Here is a 19,416-nt window from a genome sequence, read left to right on the forward strand (position 1 = left end):
CACGGTACGACATCATACCGTGTGATCGATATCGGTTTGCCCAAGTCTATATCAATCAATCAATGAAATAAACAAATTCATTCATTGCACCATGATTGCGACATTATTTGGTTGCACTTTCAGCTTGTTGATATAAATATCATTGTCACGATTGCAGTCTTCTTGATCTTTGCACCATCATTTTCATCAGACATCACTTCAGCTCCCCCGACATGGACTGCAGCTGCACTGACATGACCGAGCAAAAAATTAAAATAATGCCTTCATGAATGAAAATTAGTGTGAGTATTGGAATTTAATAGACCGAATATTCAGTCGATTATACATACTAGGAATTTAAATGTTTGTCATATTTTTTGTGTCACTGTCAGTTCCTGAGTTTCTAAGGGGCTGTGCAATAATTATGAGTCCCCCCGGGGGGGTAAAATTTCCAAACGGCAAGCCAAAAATTGCTTGCCATGCCCCCCTCTCGGCCCGCCAAAAAATCGCTTGCCCCCCCCCTCTCGGCCCGCCAAAAATTCTTTGCCCCCCCCCCTTGAACATGCCAAATTTTTGGGATCCCAAATTGCAAACCTTAAATGGTCTATATGTATGTTGCGAGCGCAGCGAGCAGGAAAATGTGCATATTTAAGCGTTTCCGTACTGTTTTCCTAAGCCATTTTAGAGCGTTTTATTAAAAAGGCGCCCCATGAATGCGTGCCAAAAATCGCTTGCCCCCCCCTCTGGCCTCTCGGCTTGCCAAAATTGCTTGCCCCCCTTTTGGCTCGCCAAAATTTCTTGCCCCCCCAATTTTACCCTCCCCAGGGCTCATAATTATTGCACAGCCCCTAATACACATGGGCTATTTCATTATAAATGACACGTTCACAAAAATGGCTTTTATCATATCTGGTTGATATAATTAGGGTGATAATGCAGTGTTATTAACTTAATTCTAAGTATGCCACAAACTACAAGCTACATGAGCATTTTTACAGAATTCTGTCTATTTTTTGTATAAAAAATTGCCAAAAGGTACATTTTAACCCAATTTTGGAGTCCCATTTCATTTTGCCCATGTATTCTGAATTAATTCTTTGAAAAATTAGGTACATTCTATGGCAATGTGCTTGTTGCAATGAAAATATGATATGTGTGGAACATCATGCAAGTTGAATGGTGAAAATTGGTGCAAAAATGTTAAAATTCAGAGATTCTTGCAAAATTGGCATTTTGCGTTAAATAAAAAATGAGTGTCCTCTCCAATTCATGCCTCCATTTTTGTTAACATTAAAGAGGAAATATAAACCCTTACCCTACCTGTATAATCTGTGTTATATTACCAATTGATGGGACAGGGCACTGATTGAGGAATTCATTTATTTTACATGCAGTAGACCACTTGTTCTTGATACCACAGTTCCGCGTTAAAAATTTGTCCTCTCCAGAACTGAAGTTAATTACTAATTGTTGAAATAAGAAGGATTATATCATAGAATGTGAAATTTGTAGAGGAAGAGTGGTCTTCCTTCTACCAAGGTGGCACATGATTTGGTATTTGTTGCATTTTTGCAAGCCTGTATCCACGATTCTGTTTGCAATTTAACAAATGTCCTCTCCAGCACAATTATGTCATTTCCATGAATTGGTAAACAAACTAAAAAATAAAAATTTCAAAGAGCCAAACCCACAAGAAATTTTTGCATTTTTTATTGCAAATTATGCTTACAAACCACTTTAGTGTTCAAATTATTGTCCAGTTGTTGAGAACACATATGATATTATTCTGCATTGAACTTCGGTTAGCTAAAAATTGCAATATTCCTAATTTAACCAGAATATTAACCCTGTTTGTAGTGGATTTTAAATGCTGGGGATCTTTTATGCAATAATATTGATGCAATAATATTGATGCAGCTATTTCTAAAGTTAAAGTATGCTTTATTATGTGTTAAAAAATGTGTCATATCCAGAACAAATGACACAGGAGGGGTCTTTTATTTTAGGTTTTCCATGACTAGTACAACAGATTGACGCCGAATACTCACTTATGCATCAGTGTAGCTATTGGGCAGGACAAAATGACTATTTCATGAATTTTTCATGTGAAGATAAAGTTTATCCTTAAAATATGTAGTAATTTTGCACCATTTATCTGGATTAGTATCAATTTACTAATTGTTTTATATTGAAACTGGCATATTTAAGACACTGAAGTGTAAAGGAACATACAACAATTATTACAGACTAAATATGAATAAGTATGAACCCAATGTTGGTTACATATACTCTTTCAAAGTTGTGTATTAAATTGTTTAAAAAATGTCCCCTCCAGACGGCAGCTATGTTTTTACACAGCAAAAATTCAATTTAATTTTTTAATGGTTCCTGAGGGTTTGACGCTCTAATATTTTGAGAATTATTGACACACCATCTGAACTTTGAAATGATAATGAATTTGCATGAAATAAATGAGTTTGAATTTTGACCCCTTTTGGGACTCAATGTTGTCATTTATAATGAAATAGCCCACATACAGGTTTGACGATCATGTGACAATTCGAATCATATCGAATTGTCACGTGATCTGTAAAAATATCAATATCGATAGTCCGAATATTCAGACCCAGAACAAAATATTAATTTCTGACATGATCCTGTTCTATGTCTGGTTCCATACAGCAATACGCAGTATTGCTGTCTGGTTAGCAGGTACGAATAATTCTGCATGAATTGAGACGTCGTCGTCGGAGCCGGTCAAACACTAGGTATCCTAGGTGAATTCAAATTTGCCATCAAACTGCATCATTTTATATGGCTCATTCTTGTATTATGGGGTCCAATGGTGTGACATACAGTCAAATTTTCAAAATTGAATATTAATGTCAAAAGTTAGCTTAAATTGAGTGGAATTATATACTCTTTCAAATTCTGCAAAATATTTTCAGCGATGATTGCCCCATAAATAACTGTGGAGAAATCACTCTAAAATGTCGCGCATAACTGGACACCAAACATGTTTTAACCCCTGCTAAACAAAAAATATAAATGCCAAAATGGCTAAAAAGTTGCAAGTTAAATGTGGTTTAGGAGCTTTTATAATGTAAAAATAAAATAACATTATAAGAAGTTGCTGTAACCTTCAAAACAGCATATTTGCATTTTGGTCAAAATACATGGTCAAAAATTGACCCAAAAGTTAATTATTGGGCCTGTTTTGTACAATTTTTGTCAGTTTAGATTAAAAGTTGCCATTTTTATGTGGGGCCAGCACAAGTGTGGCATAATAGATAAGTGGATGACTTTCTATAACATCAATTTTGTGCACATGAGAGAATTTAAGGTGCCCAGTGGTGTCGCATAACTGGACACCAAAATATTTGGTGTCCAGTTATGACTGACAATAACAAGCTATCTGTAATTATGTCATACTTTGAAAAGTGTATTTGACCTGCAAATTTATCTAAACATATTACACTGTTGTTTTAAGTATTCATTGTTTATCAGATACCCAATTTTTAAAAATTATGACATATTATTCATTTTCATGTGTCGGTCATAACTGGGTGTCCAGTTTGTCGTACAATATCCAGCTTTAACTTTAATTCAACTTATTTTGCAATTTCCATTTGTCAGTCATATATTTAAACATGTCATAATATATCATTTGAAGTATTTGTTGTTTACAAATTACCCCATTTTCAAAAAATATAGCACATTTTGCATTTTTACATGTCGGTCATAACGTCGCTAATTTCTAAAGCTACCAAGATTCATATTATGGATGCTCTGGTTTTCCCGATTGCCTTGTATGGCTGTGAAACGTGGGCGGTTGGAATGACAGATAAGAAAAAGATCATGGCGTTTGAAATGTGGTGCTGGCGGAAGATGCTGAGAATATCTTGGAAAGAACATAAGACCAACGAATTTGTAAGAAACCAAATTGGAGACCATGCTTCCGTGTCCCAGAAAATAGATCGTTTTAAACTGGCGTATTTTGGCCACATTTCTAGAAGAGATGGTGACAGCATTGAGAAGATAATTATGCAAGGTCACATAGAAGGCATTCGTAGTAGTTGTAGACAGAAGCTTAGATGGACTGATGGAATTAAACAATTAACAGGCCTTTCTCTCGTCGCAGCCCACCGTCTGGCTCAAGACAGAAGCTGCTGGAATACCATCATCAACAGGGTCACAAAGGGTCAGTCATGACCCATAGGACCACGACGACGACGACGACGATAACGTCGCGCATAACGCGGACACCAAAATATGTACTTTGCGTAAGCGCTGTCTTTGTTAACAGATGTTTTGTCGCTAACATTTCTTTCATAATACAATTTTAGTATACATCCTATTCACTCAATAAGACCAAAAAAAATAAGCAATGGTCATATATAAATGAAACTATTACAGGCAACCAGATGTAGATGATCTTTTTTGTCACAAGTGGTGTCCATGATTTTCGAGACCTTACATGTAATAAAAATTAAAAATAGCTGTTAACAATTTCTTTTTTGAAAGTTTTTAGTAATAACCCACTTGTTTTGTATAAAAAATTACAAATAGGCCAAATACCTGTTACAGTTTTCAAAATTCAGGGCAAATTATGTGTCGGTCATAACCGGACACCATTGGACCCCCATAATACAAGAATGAGCCATATATCAAATTAAAGCCCTTGTGGCCTTGAGTAAACAAAGCCAAAACTGAAAAGCATTTTTTTCATAGCACTTTCCGTAGCAAAGTTACATCTTGTCAAAGATTGACTTTCATCAAAAGTTTCAGCTAGCAAAATTCCCCAAAACGACATTTCGGGGGTGTTTCTAGATCTTAATTTCATTATGATAACAGCTTTTTTAATGGAACTGCTATCCAAATCCTCTAAAATTCCATGCGAGTGACTTATCACCATAAAAAATCATATATTTGGGTCAAGTGAAGTATAGAAAACATATTTATATACGTTTACTTCTTCGAGACGTTGTTTTAAATTTCTATGTAAATATGCATTGACATTGTCGGCGAATTTGACTGACTAGCAAACGTGTTAACTAAGGTTTGCCTGGGTTACCTACAAACACAGAGGACTAGCCTACATCCCGTATCCTACTATCACTCAAACAAGCAAATCTCTTCACGAATTCACTCACCTTGCGATCCTATATCATCAGTTGAAACAAACATCTGAATTTCCAAAAACAACTTTGTCAATGTCATTCCTCAAAACTACAAGTAACTTCATTATAAAAAATTGAAATCTTACTATTACCCGTTATTGAAAATTTTGTTCGATTTATGTCAACCAAAAGAACGCACGAGTCGAGTTCAGTTGACCAAAATGGTATCTGCTGCCTCCTGTCACCTCAGATATCAGGTGGTGTATGACGTGCATTCCCTAAATTCAGTACATTTTCATCGTCAACCGTGTAATTGAATGGGATTATTTTGAAATTTTAAAACGCTTGAAATATCACAAACAAATAGGCCTATGTTGATAAATAATATAAATACAAGCTAAAACCGTTGGGGTTCGATAATGAACCCCACAAAACTAACCCAGTATATGGAAAATGCCATACGGCCGGGCGGTTTCACGAGTTGCCGGCTCGATCATGTCATCCGCCGCCTGTCAGATATGACGTCAGTATCAAGCTGCTTATTAAATATTCATGAAAAGGTCACAATCGGTGGATCGGATTGGTTGAAATCAACGCCACGTTTTTGACCTTACAGGGGTCAGAGATATGCATATTCAATTATTCATGTTTGAAAACAGCGATGCGGATATAGTATCATCACTGGGACTGAGATATGCGACATTTTCGATGTTTGTACCGGGGAATTTCAGACACGGAGACTTCACAGAGATTTCTGCAAATTCGTCCAAACGTAACCAAAGGGTTGGGGATCGCATTTTTAACCATCACGAATGTTTCGGAATTGCGGTCGCCAAAAAGTAGACAGTTTCGGGGACTGTAATTGGTGTAGATGTCACATTTTGAACAGTGAGCGATATAAGTGATCAATTTGATGCTCAGCACAAGTGTTTATCTTTACTCAGGGTAATCCTGTTCTGGGTCTGAACTGTTTCCATATGAAATTTTGATGGCAAATTGGACAATAGAAGCACAAACTGCACATGGTTCTACGTGACAGCTTTTTAATCCCTATTCATGTTACATGAATCATGCTATTGTGGACCCTGATACTTGAGTGTTTGGACAAGCGGAACAGTTTTTTGTCTACCTCTCTGTTTGTAAACAAACCAGGAGGTCGAAATCGTCCTCCTCGCCGATTACGAAAGTCAGCGTAATAGTACGGCACTACAATATCGATATCAATACTATTTGCAGCATGAAAGATTGGGACAAGCTTCCTCACAGTCACAGCACCATAGAGTAGGTATGCTAGGTGAATTCAAATTTGCCATCAAACTGCATCATTTAATTATATATCAAATTAAAGCCCTTGAGTAAACAAAGCCAAAACTGAAAACCTTTTTTTCATAGCACTTTCCGTAGCAAAGTTACATCTTGTCAAAGATTGACTTTCATCAAAAAGATTCAGCTAGCAAAATTCCCCAAAACGGCATTTCGGGGTGTTTCTAGATCTTAGTCTCATTATGATAGCAGCTTTTTTAATGGAACTGCTATCAAAATCCTCTAAAATTCCATGTGCGATTGTCTTCACCATAAAAAATCATATATTTGGGTCAAGTGAAGTAAAGAAAACATATCTATATTGTAGGTTTCCTTCTTCGGCCAGTTGTTTTAAATTTCAATGTAAATATGCATTGACATTATCGGCGAATTTGGCTGACTACCAAATGTGTTAACTAAGGTTTGCCTGGGATACCTACATAGAGCTGCCCACCTGCTTGGAGCAATTCAAGGAAGCCGTCAGCACAGAGTAGTTGGCATCACTGTTTTTACTTGCACCTTGACTGTATTGGCACATGCACGAGCCGTCCATCGTCGGCAGCACCCTCGTCTAGATGCTGAGGCTTTGACGAATGACGAGTAACCAAGTAGAAGTAGAAGCAATGAAACGGACCACAGCTGTTGTGTTTTACCAATTTATAGATCCATCTTTATACTGAATTTAAAGTTCACATACATGTTGTACAAATATGTGATCCATTCCGACAAAACCAGGAACAAGTCGCATTTTTGACATTTCATGATTTGAATAAAAATGTAAGCACCTGCAAAGCTTCAAAATGATACCAAAATTATATACATAGCGCCATCAATACTTTTCAAGATAAGGATAATTTTGTAAATGATACCTTGATATTTTTGCCACATTGCTAGTCTAAGAAATGTGCTACATGTAAATAGTTTCCTGCCTTACACATTATTGAATAGGGATTATCATAGTTCAACTGTCAATTATAATCCTCTTTTTATAAGTACTTTCAATGATTTGAAAGTCCACTCAGTCCCAAGGTCAAATACCATGAAAATAAGAATTACAAAATTTGATTTTTTTATGGGGATCTCATCTTTACAGGCCTATAACTCAAAAACATGCCTGGCGGCTTGTTCCGGGTTTTGTTGAAGCTGGTCACATAATATATTGGATCTTAATTTGCACAGAAGGAAACTAGCGTCCACTTTTACGTCCTGATTGTTGATTCCCAAACGTCAAATGTGTGAGGTTTTAACTGCTCATCTGCTATGTGTATTCACCCTTCGCACGCACTGACTCGCCATCCCGGGGGGTACTCAGTACAAATGCATGACCATACATGGACGTGCCGCAAACATGGGTAGCATTTTCGGCCTTCTGGTATATCAATGACCCCTTTTTCAAAGCCTATTTTGGTATATGAATGGGTCCTTTTTAAAAAATTTTTTTCGGAAAACAGCCCAATTTTTCCATAATCTAGCTAAAATTTTCCCAAAATTTTGGGAAAATTTTAAAAACTAAGACAATTTTGGTTAAATTTGGACGAAAATTTTGACTTTTGGTATATCAATGGGCTCGCCATCTTGCTACCAAAACGAGGTTCTCTTGCAAACACATGTTTCTTTCTTACGCTTTTCTACCAACGCGCCAATAGGTTTTTGCAATGCGTACGCGGTAATTAAAGCATGTGTTTGACAGATGTACGCACACACTGACACAGCACGCACTTTGTAGGTAGAACCTCCTTTTGAGATGACCATGCGATCGGCGAATAGTAGTCACTGCACATGCCCAAAGCACAAAATTGTCCTCTATACCTATGTTTTAGTTAATTGCATTGATTACATGTATTTTACGATGCGTGAGATTTTATTAATTTGACAGCTCCTTGCGTGAGATTATACTACCTTGGCATGAGACCGTAAGAAAGTGACCAAATGTGTGAGACTCACGCCCAATGCGTTAGAGTTGACAGCCCTGCCTATGACCACTCTCTGCATATAGCCATGCATGTGAATTTTTACAAAAATATCCACATATTAAAAACAAGTATGTATTTTGTTTTTTGTTTTTAACAGAAGAAAGCTGTAGAAAATGGAGGCAGATCAAGAAGAAAAGAAAAGGCGCTTTGAGAAGTGTAGAGATCAGTTTGTGAAAGAAGTAACAGCAACTGAACTTCTTCCTCATCTTTATTGCTTGGAAGCATCTGTAAAGGTAAAGATTGTGCATACAGAAAACTTTACAATTTGAAAATATGGAATCAAATTTTGCTACAGTTTCATCAGTTTGTCACACAGGATGCAAAAGATTTTTTTATTATAATTATTGTCATGTTATTGTCATCATGTTGTCAAGCTTTGTCATGCATTTAAATAATAAAATCTATTTCATCCATCAGTAACCAAAGTTATTTATATCTGATCTAGAAGTTGCACTTACTTTGTGTATGTTTCAGCACTTGATGATGAGTGATCACTACTGGCAACCGACGCTAGAAAATCCCCAGATGGAAAATCAACTGGCAACACCAAGACCTACGCTGGAGATACATCTAGCATTGGTTGCCAGTGGTAATCACTCACCATCAAGTGTTGACAAAGGCAACAATATTTTATGAAACGTACACAAAGTAAGTGCAACTTTTGGATCAGATATAAAGAACTTTGGTATAATACTGAGTTTACTCTACTGATCCTGATGAATTTGTTCAATCATATTCCATCCATGATAAGATATGTCTGCTTATATTTGCAATTATTAACTATAATTAAAATATGTGACCATTCACCACAACTGAGCCCGGATGTCTCCAGTGCCACTATTGAGATATGCTCCATTGAACAATAGGAAACAACAGATTTATTGACTGTTTTATGGATTTTTCACTACTTAAATGTCAAGTACTATAGACATGATAAATACATCATTTAAAACCTAATTTCTAGCATAATATTTTGGTTGAATATCTCAAAAATGATGATTGGCGACTTCAGGGCTCAGGTGTGCTGGATGGTCACACATTATTAATTATGATATATTACAGTTAATATTATTAATGTTATTGTCATCTACATGTACTAATTATAATACAAAATGTACATTGATTCATGTATTACAGAAGCAAGTGAAACAAGAGAGCCCTCAGGCAGCTGCACAAAAGTTGTTTGATGAGCTTGTGAAATGTGAATACTGGTATGAGGACCTCACCAAAGCGCTCTACAAAACCGGTTATGAATCGCTTGCAGATGAGATAAGTGGAAAGACACACGATGAAGGTATGTAATCGGCAGGTATAATTTATTGCAAAAATGATATACCGGTACACTTCAAAAATACCAGTATACATGTAAATGCTGTAAAGTACATGTACAACATTTTATAGAATACTGCTTAATTACTGGTAATAGTATCAGAGATGCCACTTTTCAGGTTTTAGCCTGAATTTAGGTTTTTTGCGACTTCAAGTTCCTGCGTTTTTATTTATTTTCAGACCGTTTGGTGGCTTTTTGGCCTGCATTCACATGCTTTTCAGGTTTTTCTCACCAGTTTCAGGTTTTTTTGAGTGAAATTGAGTGGCATCTCTGTAGTACATGTACATGTATAAACATGCAAAAATGATATCTATTTTTAAAATTAGGCTATCTGATTCTCCAAGATGTTTTTCAGTAGGATGTTATAAACATTTAGTTACAATGTATAAGGCCATGTGTTTTAACCTCGCCGACTTTTCGTCACACACTGATTTTTGAAATTCGCGACACTCTTTCACCTTCAAATGCCCATATTTTTCCAACCATACCCCCCAGCATGATAAAAGTATACATTTTCTGAAAGGAAATTGAACAAGGAATCCAACAAGAGACTCAGAAACACTGTCAGATGTAAGGTTCTAATGCTACATTTATGTGAATGAGAAAAAACATCAATTGACAGTGGTACAGGGGTATAATGTCACTAACATTTCTGTGTTACCCCTGCATCTTATTTTATGTCATTTTCTGATAGATCAGAGTAAGGGCTTTCCTGCAATATATAAATGTATGGGGGTTATCACTTTCGTAAAATGATACAGCCCTTCAAAAAGTGACCGAAATAGAATTAATTTTTCTTATTGTCTTGGAGAACATTGGCCTATCATATACCCTAAAGCAGCTGACTATTTTAACTTTGTACAAGTAAAAGTGTAGATAATAATGTCAGCTTTCTTTTGATACCAAATTTATTGATTAACACTCCTTTTAAAGGAAAATAGCAACATATTTGCACACCGACTACGAGGCTCCCAAAATGAAAACTTGACTTACAATTTTATGCAGAGTGCCCCGCTACCTCCACCACCCCTGCCTTGGCCAATTGGATTGAGTCCCATTCTATAGATGTTCAAGATATCTTATTGACACCTTTTCATAATTAATAATTGGTGTTTTAGCTGTCATTTGATACCAAATTTACTACATGTATCAAATCTATTTTTATTCCAATGATACATTAAAAAACACCAATGACCACAGTGACAAATGTGATGCCACTCGCCCATTTTAGATGTCGAGTTCAAAGCACATGCCCCTATCATTAGCTCAAGGCAGTTTATTGTTTCAACTATTTTGCAAAATAAAAGTTCAGATAACAATGTCAGCTTTCTTTTGATACCAAATTTATTGATATACACTAGTTTTTAAAGAAAATTTCAACATTTTTGCACTGCAAGGCACCAAAAATGAAATTTCCCATTGAGTTTGTACATGGTGAGCCGCTGCCTCATGAGCCGCTGCCTCCACCACCCCTGACTTGGGTCATTGGATTGAATGCCATTCTGCTTCTGTTCAAGATACCGTCATGTAACTTTCCATAGCTCATCATTAATAAATTGGCTTTCATTTGGTACCAAATTTATTGCCATAGCTTCTTTACTTTCAGAGATATGCTCAAAAAACAAAATGATCATGGCGAAAAGTGTGACACCACCACTCTGTTTGGGTGTTCAGTTCAAAACGCATGGCCATAAACTCATCAGACAACTGCTATGTCTTTTATATGTTTTGCATGCATGGCTACCTCCCCTTAGCCCATTTATTATTCTAGGAGTATCTATATTAGGCCTTCAAAATCTCTAGCGTATAGAATAGATTACATCAATCGGATTTAATTGCCAGCATAAAACTGCGATGTATGAGGAGCGGGGGGACAAGTTCTTCAAGCCAAAGTGAAGAAGGCATTTGATGAATTGGGACTATCCTAGCTCGTTTTAGCTATGAAATGAGGAAGTGTACAATCAACATGTGTGTTACTGAATAGATTCTGTATTCATATTTTACAGCTGTCACTTCGACTTCAGATAACAGTCAGCAGAAAATGGAGGAAACAAAGGTTGAAGAAAAGGAAAGGCTCTTTCAGAAGTGCAAGGAACGTTTTGTGAAAGAAATAACACCAAGTGAACTCCTTCCTCTTCTGGATTGCTTGGAACCATCTGTGAAGGTACATTCACTGCATATCTTTAAAAAAAAATCTTTCTGGTTCTGATGAGATACTGTATAAACTCCTAAATTCAATGCAGGCATGACTGAGCAGCAGAACTTTAATTGGTGTTGTAGTGAGTGCCCCTTTGATGATGTCATCTATGTAGTGCATGCAGTTTAAATTTGAAGATTCCTAATGATGATGTCTTCCAAACATCAGATGATAATCTGTTCCATTAGCAGATGGTCTTGGAAATAAATAGTAACTTTGTAGCCATGTTTAAGGGCAGGTATCTTGTCAAAGGCAGTAACAGTTTCTTTCTTTGCAACCCAGTCCCCTCTCACTGCTACTGGTATACACATGAAAAACTGGAAAGTGGGGATTGGCTAAAAAGCTGGGTGGCAACAAGACTCCTATGTCCATGTGTTATCAATACATGTACAGTGGCGTGCACGTGGCGCTCCTACCCGGGGGGCTGAAGAAAATTCGATGTAGCCGCCCTTTCCTCAGCAGCCCGAAAAGGTTGACCCAATTTTTTTTCCGGTGGTTTAAAAAAGTGAAGAGCAAAAAAAAAAAAAAGGATTATAGGCGCTAGCGCCCTAAAAGTATCACATTTTGATGTATAATACCATTTTTTCACATTTTTCCGCCCTTTTTTCTTTACTAATTCTTTTTGCTGCCCCTTCTTCTTCCGCCGCCCCTTAGTTTTGGCCGCCCCCTGCTCTTACCCTGGGGGGCTCGCGCCACCCCCCAAAAAAATATGCGCATGATGTAAAATACAAAATACAAACATTTAAAAAAGATAAATCCCCCCCAAATTTTAAATGGAAATTTTGAATTGAGATGTGCTATCTCTATAAAGATGGAAATACATGAGACATGCCACAATAGACAGTGTGGATGAAATTGTTGCAACGTTTACTACATTTGTCGTGTTTATTTCATCATTAATATTATGTGGATCCCATTTTGATTTTTTAATCCCAACCATAACTGATATTGCCCAAGGTGGGGTTTAGAATCTTTTAAGATTTTAAAACACATGTAAATGTAAACTAGTGACATGCGGGGTAAGATTTAGACAATAATAACTGTGCACCATCTATTTTGAGGTCATTGTGTGAAATCGGAGGGTTTTGTTTTGGGCTGAGGTATTTTTCCGAGGGAGCGGTAGCTCCTGAGGAAAAATACCGAGGCCCAACACAAAACCCGACAATTTCACACAATGAACTCAAAATAGATGGTGCAAAGTTATTATTGTTATTCATTACCGTCGTATTTGAACAAATCAAAATAGCATTTTATGTTATTTTATGCCATAAAACGTTGTTAAAATATAACCAGTTTTAATTATTGTTGTAACCTACCCTACAAAAAAATCGACCAGGCGAATTTAACATTCGCGCCGACACCAAGAGCTACCAATCACAGAAACGTGGCGGCATCGCGTAGGGTGCGTGTGTTGCAATAACGCTTAGCTTTATACACGTACACGCGCGCAGAAGTCATTGTAGTGCGTCAGGAGTCATTGTGAGTTATTAATGACCTCGCAATTAGTGCGCGGTCAGGCAATCAATTTCTTTTGATCGGATCACAGGTTTCGCGTATATTAATGAGGTTATGAATTTGTAATAAATTGTATCAAGCATGATAATAAGCATATGCATTGCATAGTGCTATCGTTTTTTATTTACATGAAAAATGGAAGCACTTTTGTAAATGTTCAGGGTACTATACGCTGTCAAAGTGATGATGTAACAGGATTAATTACCATAGCAATAGTTTTTGAATAGATCACCCTGCACAACAACGAATCATAGATGTCAAAGAAATGCTGATTAGTATCTTTGAAAAGAGACATACACAGGTGATTAGTGCAACCTGCATGAAGTGCAGGGCAATCTATTCAAAAATTGTATAATTAATCTATTGCTATGGTAGTTAATCCGATTATTATGTAACTTCGACAGCGTATATGAAGAGCCATCAGTACATATTGGGGCACTGTAGGGGTATAGGACTAAACTCTATGTTATGCCTTAGACTAAAGAAGGGAAGGCATTTTCAGCATCTCCTCTGCCACTGTTTCAACCATGTGACCAGAATTAAAAATGCTTTTTTTTTATAAAACAAAATGTTTTGTTGACCAGCTGACCCTTACCATTATGGGCCATGTTGCCGGAAACATGCAACTGTTTTTGTCCAACTCAACCTTTTGTCTCTTTTCATTTTAAAATGCATTACAGAAGCTAGTGAACACTTTGGAGGATAATGTGGGTCACCAAGCAGCTGCACAGAAGTTATCCGATGAGCTTGTAAAACATGACAACTGGTATGAGGACCTTACCAAGGCACTCTACAAAACCAATAAATCGCTTGCAGATGAGATAAGTGGAAAGACATGTGATGAAGGTATGTAATTTGTAGGATAGGACAATTTGAACTATATTATTGTCGTCTATCCTAAAGAGCTAGCTCTTAGGTCAAGTTATAGTGGGTTTTCTTTCATGTGCTTATAATTTATACTCATTGAAAACCGATCAAACCTTTCTGTACATTGTCACATGGGAATAAAAACAAATTTATATAGCCTAAACTTTATATGTATTTCAAGGGAGGTTTATTTAGGGCCCATACATATTTACCAGTGTGCAACCATCCCCAGCCAAGCTGCAGCTTATTGCAGCCACAATGCTTTAAGTTTGCATTGAATGCAAGGAAAGCTGCCCACTGGTATTTAGGTACATATGGGCTCTTAATCCATTTTGGTTAGATTTTTCTTTGTTTCCCGATTTCTGGAGATCCATAACTGTGACCTAACTTAGTAGAGGATAGCACGGCCAGAGGTTCTCAACATGATTGAATTTCAATGTTACATACCTCGATCAATGACAGTTTCGTGCTAACACTTAGCACTTTCTCAAATTGAATGACCAATCCCTGCACCTCGACGGCTGCTACCTGCTGGAGCTGACGTTGGTGGCGCTGTTGGTTTTAGGACTTGGTCATATATGTGCGGAAGAAAGTAGTTCGCTTGGCAATCGAACCCACAACCTTCCGATCTCTAGTTTTGTAGGCTATACTTGGTTCAAGTTGCAATAGTCTGAAATAACAGTTATGTTACTGTGCTTGTCAATAAAATTTGTTTTTTTTACAGAAATGTTATAATATGGCTTTAAGTTAATGGAGTTTGGACCATCAAACATGTGGAAATAGACAAAATATTTATCAGACCAAAATGGCAATTTATTACTATACTGTGACAGCTTCATTTTCAAAAAACAAAATACTAGAAAACATGTTATGACCTGGGTCCAACAATTTTTGCGGTTCAAAATCCTGCGCCGCGTCGCGAAAGTTTGCTTTCTCCACTCAATTCAAGTTTTTCCGCACAATTCACAGTGAACAAAAATGATCTTTTGTTTGTCTTTGTCTGTATTGAAATGTCAGCCTTTTGTGAAATGTCACATTAATGTAACCATTTGCTAATCTGTATACATGTCTCGTACCAATGTTTCTTACTTTTGCATATTTAATATTCACGTATATAAAATTTAGGCTATGTTGGAAAAGCACACATACGTGCATTTAATAATTGGGAATGTATAGTAGGGGTGAAAATAGTGATTCCGTGACCAAATTACAGGGCATATGATTTGAGGTGTCATACATGTTTATACTTTGAAGCATATAACAAGTATAAAATGGTCAAATGGTGGGAAACTCCAGATAGAGGGTGCCTTTCAAAATGGCCCCCAAAATGCCTAAAATGGTCAAAAATTGCCACAAATTGTGTGATTTAGATATCATAATTCTAAATTTTTTACCCTACATGACATGGTATATATAATTTAATGTTTTGACATGTTGTTTTTTTCTTCCTATGTTTGAAACATGTATGTATGTTTTATGTATAAAAGTTCTGCATAATCTCCATGCAATTTGCTTTTTTTTAGCATAAATCATTTGTCCCTAGTTACGCCCAGATGCATAGCATACAATTTCATGTGTAAAACTTCCTTGACCTACCTTGACCTATGGCGTTCACTCCAACTTGGGGTTGAGTGGTGCCATCTGCCACTTCCTTCTGTCTTGAGCTAGCCTGCTAGCGCTGACCAAGGAGCTGATGTTTACTTTATTACAGTCGACTTTCAGGCAGTCACTCCATCTTTTGGTGGTCTCCCTCTTGGGCGTTTGTCATGGATATGTGCCTCAAATGCTAGTTTAGGAAAACGTGATGATGGCATTCTCTGTATATGGCCGAAGTACCGGAGTCTTTTTGTTGAGATTCTGTCCAGGATGGTAAATTCCATGTCGAGGGTTTTGCGAATGGTGGTGTATCGGATCTTGTCGAGATGTGACACTCCCATTATTTTGCGAAGGCACATCATTTCAAATGTTGAAAGTCTGTTTTCATCTTCCTTCCTTAGTGTCCAAGTTTCCCCTCCATACAATAGTATCGAGAGCGTAAGTACCTTATAGAGCTCGATCTTTGTGCTTCTCTGGATGTCTTTGGCGCTCCAAATCTTATGGAGTTTTTGAACAGTCCCTATGGCTTTCCCAATGCGTAATTTTCGTCCTCGGTGCAGGATCCAGATTGACAGGTCTTCCCTCCTAGGTATGTAAACTCCTCAACTTGGGCTAGTGGTGTTCCATTGATATTGATATTTATTTGTGTGTTCTTTTTGGTGATTGCCTGTACTTCAGTTTTTCCTATGTTGATTTTCAGACCCAGTGTTATACTACTCTCATGCACAAGGTTTACCAGAGTTTGTAGGTCTTTTTCGCTCCCAGCTCCAAGTGCGATGTCATCCGCGAAGCGTAGGTTATTGATAAGCTGCCCCAGAATGTTTACTCCTATATTTGTGTCATGAAGTGCATATAACATGACCAGCTCAAGAAGGATGTTAAATAGCTGAGGTGATATCACGCACCCTTGACGCACTCCAACTGCAGTAGTAAACCATTCTGTTAACTCTCCATTAACTCTTACAGCGCTTTCTGATTTCCGGTAGAGTGCTTCTAGCAGCTTTATGATTTTGTTGCGGAATCCAAAGAATCCCAGTGCCTTCCACAGGCCCTCCTGCCACACAGAATCAAAAGCCTTTTCGAAGTCAATGTAACAGCAAAAGAGTCCTTTGTCCTTTTCTAGGTGTTTTTCCATTACTTGTCTCAAGGTGAACAGTTGATCAATTGTTGACCGGCCTGGTCTAAACCCCGCTTGGGCTTCTGATAAAATTTCTTCAGCCCTTTTCATGATACGTCTTTGAAGAATTAATGTGAGTACTTTGCATGAGTGACTAAGTAGGCTGATTACTCTGTAATTGCCACAGTCTAGCTTATCCTTTTTCTTGTAAATGGGGGTGATGATTGCCTTTCCCCAGTCGCTGGGGAACTCTTCTTCGTCCCATATTTTCGTACACAGTTTGTGAATAATACCCCTCCTCTGTCTCCTGCTGCTTTGAGTTCTTCACCAGTAATACTGTCATAGCCCGGTGCTTTTCCATCGGAAAGCTTCCTTATTGAGCTGACAATCTCGTCACGCAGGATATCTGGTTCCACAGCAGAGGTTGGCATTTGGGGAATATTATTTGTGAATTCTTTGTCAACAGGGTTCTGTCTGTTGTACACAGGTCTTGGAAGTTCTCTTTCCATCTTTCTTTGACATCATTTGCTTCAGAGAGTATTTCTCCCTCCTTGCTTTTCACTGTTTGCATTTTGGTTGTTGCTTTCTTTGTAATTTTCTTGATTGTTGAGTAGACTTCTTTGGATTTTGCAGCTTGATGTGCTTGATCTACCTTGATGCATAGGTCTTTAAGCCACTTGTCACGGCATCCTTTGGTTTTTCTCTTAATTCCACGATTTAGGAAGTTATATCTGCTTCGTTTGGTTGGATCAGTAAGTTTCTCTTGTTTGACTTTGCTTCTTTCCTGGGCAAGCTGGATAACTTCTTCACTTATCCAGGGTTTTTCCTTTTGGCTCTTTTTGTATCCAAGTATTTTCCCTGATGTTTCACTGAAGGCATTTTTAATTTCTGTCCACATGCTTTCAGTGTCCTGATCATCCTGCTCCATTAGTGGAGCAAAGTGTCCTCCAATTTCAATTGTCTCTTCTGGTTTTGGAGTTTTTGAGTCTGAAGATATCGTACTGTTTTGGATATTTGGCTTTCTTGATTGTGTGGAATTTCATGTGTATATTGGCTATAACAAGCTGATGGTCTGATCCAATGTCAGCGCTTGGGTAGCTTCTGGCATTTTGCACACAGTTTTTCCACTTGTTGCTTATCATGATATGAGGCGTGCTGAAATTGGGTTATATCCAAGAAGTGTGTTTTGTGCTGTCTTACTTAGAATTAATGGGACTCCTGCATGGTGTATTACATTACTTGCCTAGCTGAGGTGGTCGGTCCCACCAAATTTCATGAACTTGCAGCAGCAATATTGTGGTCATTCGGGGTCATCCGACGTCAAATCACCTTAAATTAAACTGCAGGTTCATGAAATTTGGTTGAAACAACCACCCTAGTGAGACATCCGTATGGGTTACAGTGATGAGACTTGATGGGGAGTAGCACAGCCAGAGGTTCTTGATCTGATTAGACTTTCAGCGCAACCTGGTCTCCAAAAATTATTAAATAAATAAATAAATGTAGACATTTATATAGCGCTTTATGCCGTAAACAGCCTCTAAGCGCTTTACATTTATTCGCCGTCATTAGAATATGTCGGAACCACGTTTGCAGCCTACAAGTGGCGCAGGGTCCATCAGTACAACGACTGTGACTACCCTAACAGCTTCCCATTGCACCTGGGTGGGGTGAGGCAAGCGAGGCAAAGCGCCTTGCCCAAGGGCGCAACACGGTGGTGGGACGGGAATCGAACCCACGCACGCGTCGAGCAAGCTCTCAGATTATGAGTCCAAGGCCGTAACCACTGAGCCACCGTGCCCTCAAATTGCCCCTTATTGTGGGGTCATCCGGGGTCAAATCGCCATATATTGTTGCAGGTTCATAAAATTTGGTGGGAACAACCACCATAGTGTAGTGAGACAAAAAATGTCAAGGTCATTTTGGGGTCATTTGGGGTATAATCGCCATTAATTGTCGCAGGTTCATGAAATTTTGTGAGAACGACCACCTCAGCGAGGCAAGTAATGTAAAGGTCATTTTGGGGTCAAGTGAAATTGTACCTGTTAAAATGGAGGCATTTCGCAAGTTGAGAACTGTGAAATTATAGTTGATTATACTTTATGCCTTTGATTTCAGGTAGTAGAGAAGAAAAGTTGGATTTTTCTAAAATTTTTCTAAAAAACATGGATGATGGAGCAAAGAAAGGACCAGATATGGGAAAAATTCAGGATGTAGAATTAAAGGTAAAAAAATAAATTGACAACCTATTGAATTTTACTTTACCTAGTAGCATATTTATATAGGCAAGATTTTGTGATTCGAGAACAGCCTTGTTTTTCTTCTCTTTTTCCTCTTTTTTACCACCTGCCAATAATTTACAGTCATGGTTGTATTTGTATTATTTTAGTTTAACCCAAATGAGTATTAACCTTTTTAGG

The 19,416-nt window shown here is 37.6% G+C and overlaps 1 protein-coding gene across 1 annotated transcript; it reads left to right on the forward strand.

Annotated features, from left to right (window-relative positions):
* Positions 1 to 106: 106 nt before the first annotated feature.
* Positions 107 to 19,406, forward strand: LOC140163460 (uncharacterized). The gene is made up of 7 exons (XM_072186775.1): positions 107 to 281; positions 8,472 to 8,607; positions 9,512 to 9,668; positions 11,711 to 11,868; positions 14,097 to 14,262; positions 19,115 to 19,221; positions 19,386 to 19,406. Exons 2-7 carry the CDS (start codon positions 8,488 to 8,490, stop codon positions 19,404 to 19,406), a joined length of 729 nt encoding a protein of 242 aa, XP_072042876.1. The 5' UTR covers positions 107 to 281; positions 8,472 to 8,487.
* Positions 19,407 to 19,416: the final 10 nt, after the last annotated feature.

Source organism: Amphiura filiformis, chromosome 11, assembly GCF_039555335.1.
Source record: "Amphiura filiformis chromosome 11, Afil_fr2py, whole genome shotgun sequence".
NCBI lineage: Eukaryota > Metazoa > Echinodermata > Ophiuroidea > Amphilepidida > Amphiuridae > Amphiura > Amphiura filiformis.